Source organism: Urocampus carinirostris, chromosome 5 (genome assembly GCF_059441175.1).
Source record: "Urocampus carinirostris isolate Australia breed hairy pipefish chromosome 5, RoL_Ucar_1.0, whole genome shotgun sequence".
In the NCBI taxonomy this organism is placed as follows: Eukaryota; Metazoa; Chordata; class Actinopteri; order Syngnathiformes; family Syngnathidae; genus Urocampus; species Urocampus carinirostris.
Window position 1 is genome coordinate 31,369,341 of NC_142353.1, and position 12,111 is coordinate 31,381,451.

The following is a 12,111-nucleotide window of genomic DNA, read 5'->3' on the forward strand; positions in this document are numbered from 1 at the left end:
ACTACAATAGATCAGGGGGCCACCTAAGAGGAAGGATTTCTATACAATATCAGCGTCTTTCAATACGTGATCAATTCATCCAGAAAATTATAACAAAATTGCCTTATATCTACATATGTTATTCGCCAAGCGCCCTTATACAAGGTTGACCGAGCCTATTTAAACCAAACTTCTAATAATTGCAACCTGGTTTAAGATCAGGTAATTGTGTAATTTTGTAACTGTAATCCTGTGCAGTCCTTTGAGACATTTTTGTGATTAAGGGCTATATAAATAAATTTGACTTGACTTGACTTGGTTATAACAGAGGTCTAAATATAGTAGAAGCCAGACCTCTTGTTGGTGATAGGAATGAGTGGAGAGGTGTTGTAAAAAGATAGTGGGATGTTTAGCCATGTTCTAAGGGATGGGCAGGGCACCTGTATGATGCGGCAGGGGTAAACCAGTAAAAGCTGTCGGGCCCTGCTGTTGAACAGAAGATTATTATGCTTTCTTGTGTCCCGATTCTTTTGGAGGGACGAAAGCAGGACCAACTTGGGTGCCGAGGTGGTTAACTTGTTAGGGTGTTTGGGCATTTGGGTTGGCCATGGTCCAAAATATTTTGTGTGTGTTTTTTGCTACTTTTCCCTTTTTTTACTTTCCGTTTTTGTTTGTGTTTGTCTTGCTGTCGGTCACCCCTCTCGAGGGATAAGACCAGGGTAGATAGATAGATAGTTTATAACATGATAGCATAGTAATAGCAGAGTAATAACATGTTAAGTTCTTATTTTAGAAAAGCTACCAGCTCTGAGATTCGAAATGGTTGATTCACTCCTGGAGTAGATAATTTGTCAAAATTGTTCAACCCTATTTGATTACTTTTTATTTTCCCTGAAATAGAATTGTAACAGGAAAATTAGCAAAGAAAAAAAAAAAAAAAGAAACCCCCCTTTCAATGACTAACTTTTTCTCATTCTGTCGAAAAGGAAAACGCTGTGTGGAGAGTGTGAAGGTCGATTAAATGAAGCAAACAGAGGCGAGGGGAGGCTGCGGAAGTCTCCCTGCCGGGTGCAATGGTGTTAAGACACCACAGCTCTGTGACGGATGCCCTGTGATAAAGACATACAGGAAACATTCCTAAGCACTGAATGGGCCATTTCTCCGAGGGCTCGTAGAACTCTAAAATAACAGCTTACACAAAGACGGGGAACATCGGGACAACGGTAAAAAGGCTGCCGAGCAGGGGCGAAAGAAAGCGGTAAATCATTAGGAAGGGTCAGCAGGAATTTGCGGATGGAGGGATTCTACTGACTCACCCACATGGTCGGTAGGTGAAGACAATGTAGCTCTCCTCCTGCGTCCTTTCAATAAAGGTCACACAGGTGTGCTTCTCCCAGTGCCGCATGGCTTGGCGGAATATAGCTCGCTGACTTCCTGAATGGGACGAAAAACAGCGTGAGATCATGGGAGTCGGACACACACGTTGCTGGGTTGTGGAGTTTGAGGAGAATTAAACGTTTTGGTGCATATCGTTCCCTTTAATCAATGTGAAATGAAATTACAACTGCCCATATACAAATGTCTGCAGATAATTGAACGCATGCGTGATTATTTTTGTAGGAAGGAAAATCTTACCACTGAAATTACCGCTGATGACATATGGGATAACACCTTCAGGCCATACACGCTCGGGTCTGGAGGTGGCAGCACGCTTTCCGCGGCGAGAGCCTAGTCTGTTTCGATTACTCGATCCTGAAAAAGTATATAGGATTGAAAGAAAGATCGCAAAAAGTTAAACGTAGAAATGCTATTTAATTTATCACGGGGGTTACATTCCCAAAAGATCTGTGGTAGGCGAAATCCATAAAGTACAAACTTTATTTTAAATTAAATGCTTTTGTGCAGAAACTTTATTGACAAATACACAGCACAGATGAAATTACTTCACATGCAAACATTTGATAATAAGGCACAATACATATAAACAAAAGCAGCAAGAACTAATAGTAGTAGTGTTATTTCATCTTTTCTGTAAAAAAGAAAAAGAAAAAGGATCCATTTGAAAAATACAGGTTTTGAATAGATAAATGTGCAAAGTATCGCTAGAATCTAAATAGGACAGTTTTGTATTTATTTGGCAGAAGGCATAGAAGTGGGAGGGGAAAAGGCACGGGGAGAATTCAGAGTCCTGATGGAAGAAGCTGTCCTTGAGCCTGCTGGTTCTTGCTCTGAGGGATCTTTTCCCATGATGGCAGCTGGTTGAAGAGGCTGTGAGATGGGTGGGTCAGGTCACCTGCAATCCTTGTGGCTTTGCGGTCGAGGCGGGAGTTGTAGATGTCCAGAAGGGGAGTGAGGGGGACACCAATAACATTTCCCGCTGTTCTCACAATGCGCTGCAAGGTCTTTCGGCAGGACACAGTGGAGGAACACATGGTGATGCAGCGGGTAAGGATACATGGTGCCTCTGTAGAGTGAGAGCCTGATGGGGGTCGGGGCACTTGCTCTCCTGATTTCGCGGACAGTATAGGCATTGATGAGCTTTTTTTGACAGGCATGTGATGTTATGGCTCCGGGACAGGTCCTTGCTGATATGAAAACCAAGAAACTTGGTATTGCTCACCTTATCCACTGTCGCACCGTCAATTGTGAGTGGGGCATACACGTACGTAGCATAAATTCAAATGCAGTTTTACGTAATGTGTACATGTTAAACCACAATGTTATTTCTGCACAGAGAAGAAGCAGAAAGACTGTTTGGCCAATCAGAATCCACAACACTATGCAAATCTCATCTCATCTCATTAGCTGCACCGCTTATCCTCAGTAGGGTCGCGGGGACTATGCAAATCATTGAAGTAAAAGAACAGGGAAAAATAAAAGATGTTACAGCAATGGTTTACTTTATTTCATTTAATTTTGTATTTTCTTCATTTTAGATCTCATATGAGTAAAAATAAAGGTATGGTGTCATCTGATTTGAATGCTAAAGCCATCCCCCTAGGTCGTCTTTTGTAGGTAGATATTGGGCCAAAACTTGTCTGGACCGTTTTAGACATGATTTGATCCAAAATTGAATGTTTAAATATTGGGCCGATATACCTGGGACAAATCTTTCCCCAAAATACTTGTGTTTGTGTTCACATTGTTTAAAAAGGTCCAAATTCATCCCCCAACAAGGCCATCTTTTTAACGTCTTGAAAAAGACGTTGTTTTCATCTTACACTTCTCTACCAAATAAAGACATATTTTAGACGTCTTGCCATCCTTTTTAGTGTTTTTTCCCCAATGTGTGCGTGTACACTTCATATAAAATGGTCTAGATAGAAAAAGCAGCCTTTTCAACGTGTGGGTTTTCCCACTTCACTTTTTTAACAAAAGAATAATGTCTTATGGGTAGAATGAATAATGTCTTATGGGTAGAATCGTGGCATTTCAAAATGTTTTTGAACACATTTTTGCTAGGTTGGAACAGATGATTCTAAAGTATTCTAAAACAATTAAATGTTGAGGAACTTTAGCCGCGGGGGCAAAACCTTCACTTTTTTTGTGTGTTCTGAGTAACTCAAATAAAAAGTTGGACACTAGAGACACAAAAATTATGAAATAACACCAATTTGAATTATCCCACTCTCATTGTGCAACCTTATTTTGAATGGTACACTTGAAAATGTCATAGCATTCATAAGCTATCTGTTAAAACCAAAACAAAATTGAAATCAAGTCTCTTCATGCTTTTTGAACTGTATTACTAATCCTTCGTGTACATCAGCATTTTTTAAAATACCTTAGTGGCTCCCTTTACATGAATGTACTTGTTGGGACACTCGCCACAGCTGTTTATAAAATCCCCCGCTTGTTGTTTAAACACGTCATCCATTAAGGAATACTATTTACCAAACAAGCCCAATTATTTACTGCTGAACATGCCTGTTTATTTGTGATGTTTATAAGCTTGAAAATGTAGAGCCTCCATTGACAGTTTTTGTTAAAGACCAGTACGTCCACTGGCGGTGTTTTACCTTTTTTACTTGAATGTATACGCCAATAACGAGAACTGTCATGCAGGAGAAGTCACACAGAAACTGAATGCCTGTTTCTATTTTTTTTTTACCTGTGTTTGTGCGATTAACAGACCGAACTGTTCTGCTGGCCAAATCTATTATGCGATCCACTTTAAAGGATCGTAGGTCTTCCTCGTCAAGGGCGATGTCTCCCAGAAAGGCAGCTGAAATGAAAGAAAAACAGCACAGGTCGGCAACTGCGTTGATAAATGTCAACAGACCAGAATGAATAAAAAATCATTGGGTATGTTTACATGCAGGCAATAATCCGATTGGTTATAGACTAATGCCAGTCTACCAATTACGTAAAGCCATGTAAACGGTCACAATAATCTGTTTAAGGTCTTAGTCCGACCACAAATATTTTGATGGCAATATTTGGTTTAACCCTTTCATTTTCCGATTACCTCTGCATGTATAAGCATTCGAGTAGGCAGCATTACTGCGCCAGCACAGTTTCCTTCATCTTAGGCTGAAAACTACTGTGGAACACGTACTACAGAGATAAATAATCCACACAAAATCCTGCATGAGGCTAAAAAAGCCTCATGTGCATCAGGTTGAGTTCTGTAGAACATTTCCATTCTATTTTCTGGCCCTAGGGCTGTCAGGATTAGGAATTTTTGAAGACGGTCAGTTATCATATAAATAATCACAATTGACTAATGTATTGTAAAAAAAAATCTGTCTCATTATATGCAACTATGATAATATAAGCTTAATATTATATCCTATACTCCTTAATAGAAAAGGGCAATTCAATGGTCAAGAAATCAAGTAAAAAAATAATCAAGAAATCATTAATAACTTAGCATTCTGCTCCTATTATTAAAACAACACACCGCTTGGTATATTTGGGCTTACAACTGTCGCTTGGTGTAAACCCAAAATGTATACGAAATACTGAATTGGTGCGTGGTTTTAAAAATTGATCTGCCATGATGACCACGGACAGTGTGCCGAGGTGTCTGCTTCAGTGTGTGTGTTTATTCATTTCAGTCAATGGTGATCACAAAAGCGGGTGGAGAGAAAAAAGACTGTATTCCTAATATGAAAAATATCTTTGCAAATGCGAAATATATTTGCAATTAGACCAATATTTTATCCTCGCGACAGACCTATCTGCTCCCATGGTAAAAATCCTACAAGTGTATCCATATATATATATATATTTATATATATAGTGGATGTCACAGTTGTGTCCATCTTGATATAGTGTGAGTCAATGCTTTTGGCAAGCTACCTACGAACAGATCTTGTAACAGACAATTAAGCTCACTTTTATAGCAAACAAGCAATTGTCCTTCGTTTAATGTCAAAAGTTAAATTCAGTAACAATGTCTAATGACCACTCCCACTTTGCCCTTCACAAACCCCATCTTTACGAGGTTATTTGTTTGTCCCTGGGCATGTAAACGATTCATTTAGATTGCTCTAAGAATCCAATGTTCCGTTATAAATCAGATTATTGCCTGCATGTAAACGTAGTTAGCGACACAAAAATTGAAATGTGGGTGTTTGTTTTGCAGGAAGCCCGGCTTGTCTGGGCCCCAAATTATAGCATAGAAATGTAAGCAAGAGATTGCGGACTATGAGGGGTGTGAGGGCCAACTGGTACGACTTCATGGAATGAAAATAAAGTATGAACTCAGAAACCTGGCTGCCCACAAAATTAACGCCAAGGAGTGCAGACCAGATGTACTATGCGACTACGCACTTAATGAGAGCCATCAAATACGATATGACACATTGACACTGCCTCCATGAAGTAATATAGGGCACCTTGAACACGTATTACCTTTTAATGAGGCCAAGGAGAGAGGAAAAATAATCAAACGGTCCCACTTTATGAGGAATGTGCTTCATGGGATTCCTTACTAAATGCCCCATTTCTATGCAGGAAGGGCTCAGGGTTCTCTCCGCTGAGACAAGGCGCTTGCTTTAACTAGCTTTTAACACCGGCACGTTTTCACAATTTACGGCCCGACTTGTAAGCAGGACCCAGAGGGGGGAAGGTGGCGTGTTTGAGAAGGCAACGTCTTTCCTCTGAGGTCCGCCACTGAACCGGAGATAAGTATTAGAGAGAGAGGAAGGAGAGAAAGATGGCATGGTACCCGCACTGTGAATAGAATGGGCAGATGTGGGGTGAAAAAGAAAATGACAGCCCTACTTACGAGCGCTTCCAAGCTCTTGAAGTGGACCAAAGAGCCATTAAATAGACAACCGGTTATTTATCGTGGGTTTTATTTTTAACTTAGATGTGTCATCACTGATAAATAGAACTATATATATCACGAGATGTAAGCCAGAAATGTCAGATGAGAGAGGGTTCTTTACAGCATGGAAAGAAACATGGTTGAAAGAAAAAACAAAACAGGAGAACATTTGCTTAATACTTGCTATTAATAACAAAAAGAGGTTGCTACATCGATTCCATACGTACCAACACTAGTTATATGAGTGAGACTACCACTTTCCTTCCCCTTAAAAACACCTACAGATCCGTAATAAAAATATCCCGTTTTGTGTTTTTCCAAATTTGGACAACAAAAAAAACTTTTTGACTCTAGACTTGTATCTTAGTCTGTGGCTGCTTTATCTTGCATAAATAAACTGCTTAGACAATCGCATTAGATTTATGTTTTGGTAAAAGCTTGACACTTCCGGTTTTAGAAAATGCAGGTACGCATTTTACTTTTCTCTATTGTTGCATTACAATAAACATATATAATATCCTCTACAGTAGGTGGAAGTGGCGCTCTTTTTGTGTTTTGTTTCAGGCAATTTGATCCATCCTGTGTTTAATAAAAGGAATTGTTTGTTTTAACTTGAAGTTAAATAATTCTTGTTTTGTTTCTTTTTTGATCACAATGTTTCTGATCATATGCTGAAAACAGATTTTCTGGGTCCACCATCTAACTTCAAACATCAAGACGTCGGTATGAATACAAATAATTATGGCCAGCTCATTTTGTTACCATTGATTATCATGTGTTATGTGAAGTAACTACGCCGGTTTAAAAGTACTCAAGGTAGTATCATTAGGATTGTTGCTTGTTTTAGTAGCATAGAACACATATTTTGTGATTTCAAGCCCTTTCGCAATAAACTATAGTTGTTCATTGAGCATTCTCCTTAGCTTGAATGATAATGATGCAGTGATGCATTCATTTTTATATTGATTTAAAGATTTTGGGACATTTTCTGCTAGTACTGCTAAGTAGGTAAATCCTTGGACCGTCCCTATACTGCTTACGTTTTGTCTACTCTGCCTGTTAGTAAGCCAACTTGCTGTGCAATTGGCTAGACACCCTGAAGTACTGGGCTAAGTGTTTTACTGTGTCTTTTCAGGTCCTTGGCACCAAAGACAGATGACATGCAAAGGTCTTTCCCGGTCTATGGCACTGAATAGGTTAACAACGATGATTCTCATGCACTTTGTTCACAAAAACCAGGCCACTCGCAAGAGGCTAGACTTGTCATGCGTTCAAAGACCAGACATGCAGTTGGAACTTTCAAATATTAAAAAAAAAAACTCTATTGTCAGTGTTTCTTTTTTCTGGTTTTGGTATAAATGGTCGACGTATAGGTACAATATTGAAATCACGTACGTTCAAATGAGCTTTACACGATTAACCATAATCATATCACTATCCTGTGAGCATGGCTACAAACACAAAATCTCAGTGATGGGTTTTAGGATTGTACATATAAAATCAACCAAGCCGTTTCCATGATTTGGAACAACTAAAAAGTTGATTCAGCTGATTATTTCTCCTTTAAACTTATTTTTAATGCAGAAGATAACTCCAAAACACAACAATGTGCAAATGAGCACAAACCAGGCTCACAAAAGACTTGTTAAGTTTTCTCCTCGTTAAAAAAATAATTATGTTTTTCTTCCCTTGCAGAACAATCGGGAGGCGGAAAAACAAAAAAAACGATGGCCTAAGGGTGTAGTGCTTACATGCTTTGACACTTAGGAGTAAATACAAATGATTGAGGATGCACGTGGCTGGATGACAACGTTTGGAATGAGAGTTAACGACAGCAATAAGCAGAGGCGTAGAGGCTGATGACAAGACAGGGCATGTGTAGGGCAAGTTTGAATTCCAGAGGTCATAATACCATATTTCACATGAGTAAGTCGATTCGTACAGCTGTTAAAAGGTATTCCCAGACATATATTTTTTTCAGCTAGGTGCAGAACGTGAGGTGTTATTCCCCACAATTTGGAAAATATGTCACAAATTATTCCTCGTGCTGGGGGGACTCAAAGTTGACCTATTTGGCCTGTTTGCTGTTGCGCAGTGACGTCATTGAAAGAACACAATTTAGAAATGGCCAAACCCATTAACACATCACGTTAAGCCAGCTCCCAAACAGACTGCGGTGGTAGTGAACCGTTTTTAAGACACAGATTATATGGCTGATTATGATGATAGAAAGTCCTTGGTAGACATGTCTAGAGAAAATAATAGTAATCGTGCCAGAGAATTAGATATACAGCCGTAACACATGGAACCAGTAGTTGAGGCAAGTGATTAGGACATTTTCGATGAAAAGGAGAGGAGTGATCAATTCCTCAACACTAATTGGAAGGTTGCGTTTAGGCTATTTCAGAGGTAATTTTGCAATTTTCCGTTATGAAGTGCACACTGTTAGGATCAGGCCATACTTAAGACCGACGAATTAATATATTTACTGTTGTAAAATATAGATGTTCAGTGCAATCGTTGCCCCTGAGTGCCAAAACGCAGAAATACGTTTTTTGTTTATTTTACTTGAATAAAAATAAAAAAATAAAAAATAAACTATTATAAAGGGTTTTGCGCAGCTTATCAGTAAGTATCAAGCCTCTGGGAATTATTTCAATATGAAAAGGAAGTAGTAGATGTGGCTTTTATCAGGTCTTTGTCCACAGATCGAGGAAGCCCCCACTTCCCAGTCTTGCTTCCTGTATTCAGTGATTGAGATGTATAGGCGGCCCCGTATGGCGAGTATAGGCGTAGTAAGGCAGTGTGGTCAGAGTAGCGAAGATATAGACAAATACAGAGAGTTAATTCTTCAAGCATTCTTCCTTTGTCATCTTCGGGGCAGGGAGGGATGACGTCCTATGCACATCTACAGGAACACGATTGACATGGTGACCGGAATCGTGTAATCAAGTCACCGAAAACATTGTAAAGTGCATGCATGGTTCATGCATAAGTTCAGTGTTCTTGCAATCAAATATTCTTTTGCAAAGCTCCCTTGTGTTTATGGAAAGCATTGTTTAGATATTGGAGGTATTACAAAAGCAAAAAAAGCACCTAAGTGAAAGTTTTGCTTGAAATGCATCCTTTCCCAAAAAGCAGTTTTATCAGAATTTTTTGGGGAGTATTTTCAAGAAACTTAACAATGTTCAACTGTAATTTACCTAACATCCTTCCTTCCTTCCTTTTAATATGTCCTACGTCTATAGGCTTCTGGAGGCGTTCAAGAATGAGTCAAAATGGCAAAAATTGGCGGGCACTTCCGATTCGAGAGAAATGACTGGCATTGAATGAGTTGAAAAGAGTGTTTCTTACTTTCAACAGAAGAACAAAACAGAACCATCTGCTGACGTTTTATAATTGCACTGCAAAAAAGGACATATCCTGTTATGGGTAAGGTCAATTTGCACCATGCCAGACATGCTGTGCACGATCCGACATGGCCGAGGACCAAAAATCCGGCACAGCTGGGGGACGAGCTCCCTAATCCGTTGTTGCATTGTTCTCAGACAACAGTGAGGACTGAAGTGAGCAAAAGAACCGAGTTAGAGCTCATCTCCCCCCGGGCATGGCAGTCGTACTGGAGACGCAGTTGCAGGTTTATAGGAAGGGATTTGAAATTAATCCCCTTGTCTCACGGTTTTAATTATCCACAGATAGATTTTAGGCATCTTTTGTACACAACACGGACCTGGGATTGAGGACAAATGACGGGGCAAGGTGATAAAGCCGTAGCGACACAAAGCCACCCGGTGATGCCGAATGTAAACATGGTGGAATAGTCGTGTGTGCTGCTGTAGATTAGAGCTGGGCACAGATGGCGTCCCTCACATTACTCATTACTTAAATGACAACAGCTGTATGGTGATAATACCGATATCAGTACAGATTGGCGGGATTCTTGCAGGTTATTTTACGGTGAACAGATGTCCTAGTTTGCGTCGCTATGTCCAATTTTAAACATCCCATCCAGGAGGTTCTATGGATTCATGAAAATGTCTGATATTCATTGCGGGGTAAATAAGTGGACGTTAACGTGATCGTTTCACTGGACTTGTGACAAATCAACTGTCATAGAAGTAGAATTAGAATGGTCTTCATTGTCATTTATGACAACATAGTATTTTACAGCCCGATTAGAGTTGGCACTTTGGGATAAAACGTGTAATAAAGATTTAAAAGAGAAAAATAAGAAAAAAGAATATCAGGATAAGAATAAACCCATCCTTCCTAAAGCTCTCCCCTTATATAAAATCTTCAAGTTTACAAAAAACAGATCAGCCCCAAAGGGTGTGAAAAATCAAAGAACAGCAACATGATTGGCCGATAGCGATAATGATGCAAAACTCTGATGAACAAACACCAGTGTGTCCAAATAGGGAACCTGCATCCCATTAAACCTCCTTTGCATCATCAAATAGTAACAAACTTAAGTTATGACCAAACAGGATGGCACTCCAATTTAGGAAAATGTTTTTGTGATTCTGTGTACAGGGTTCGTACACCCTTTTCATGACCAATTTCAAGCACTTTTTAAGGACTTCCAAAGTCAATTTTCGAATGTCTCCAGAACCATTTAAAGGGATAATGAAATACCTATTTTCCAATAAGGTAGAGCCCATGTAGTATTTTTCCTTACAATCATGCAGATACCTTGCAAAATGTTCAACGTGCCGGGGGACTTTAGAAATGTATTAGTAATGTTGACATATTTGCCAAATATCCTCTGTGATGTCACCAAATAAAAACAAAGACTCATAACAATGGTCCCATTGAAAACAGACAGTGATTGTAGGAAGTTTCTTGGAGAGATGATTAGACAGGATATTAGCTTGAGACCCAATGTAAATGGCGTATGATCCAAATTAGTAAAGCGTATTGTAATTATGAGTAAACGCAGACATATGCTCCCTCATATCTTTCAGATTTAATTTCCCCCTATATTCAATCCAGAGCCTTTACTCTGAAAATGCTGGTCTACAAGTGATCCCAAGAGCCAAGAAGAAATCCGTAGGTTTGAGAGCGTTCCTCATTCAGGTCCCGGTGCTGTGGAATGCTCTTCCCCCTGAGATTCGATCTGCAACCTCAGTAGAAATGTTTAAATTTAGGCTTTAAACACACGTATATTCTATAGTTTATCTATCTATCTATCTATCTATCTATCTATCTATCTATCTATCTATCTACCCTGGTCATATTCCTCGAGAGGGGTGACCGACAGTAGGACAAACACAAAGAAAATAAAAAAGGGAAAAAGTAGCAAAAAAACACACACACAAATTTTTGGACCATGGCCAACCGAAATGCCCAAACAAGTTAAGCACCTCGGCACCCAAGTTGGCCATGCTTTCGTCCCTCCAGATGAAACAGGACACAAGAAAGCGGTCGTGTCACTCGGGTCAGGGTGACACAACACACTCTTCTGTTTAACAGCAGGGCCCGACATCTTTCACTGGTTTACCCCTGCCGCATCATACAGGTGCCCTGCCTACAGTTTATGAAAGACCTATATTTCATGTTGACAATAACTGTCTATGGTTTGTTGTTGCAACATCCATTACAACCTGGTCATCCTGGAAGGGGGATTGTCTCATGTCTGGTCCCTTCTCAAGGTTTCTTCATTTTCTTCATGTTGAGGTTTTTGAGTTTTCCCTTGCCCTCATGTAGGTTTTAGATCAGGGGATGGTTTAATAATATTCTGTAGTTTGCAATAGTATATGGTCTGTGCAGCCCTTTGAGACTCCTGGGGGACTTCTGATTGTTTTGTCCGAGTTGCGTGCTTTGATCATGAAAAGCTGCGTGAGGTAAGTTTACCC

General features: G+C 39.6%; 1 protein-coding gene across 1 annotated transcript in view; it reads right to left on the minus strand.

Moving 5' to 3' along the window:
- Positions 1-12,111, minus strand: part of bmp1a (bone morphogenetic protein 1a) — a 63,128-nt gene that overhangs the window by 34,237 nt on the left and 16,780 nt on the right. Inside the window, exons 3-5 of the mRNA XM_088336450.1 lie at positions 4,091-4,204; positions 1,615-1,731; positions 1,296-1,413 (exon numbers count right to left, since the gene is read on the minus strand). Of these exons, the coding sequence (XP_088192576.1) occupies positions 1,296-1,413; positions 1,615-1,731; positions 4,091-4,204 (349 nt within the window). The remainder of the gene's footprint in view (positions 1-1,295; positions 1,414-1,614; positions 1,732-4,090; positions 4,205-12,111) is intronic.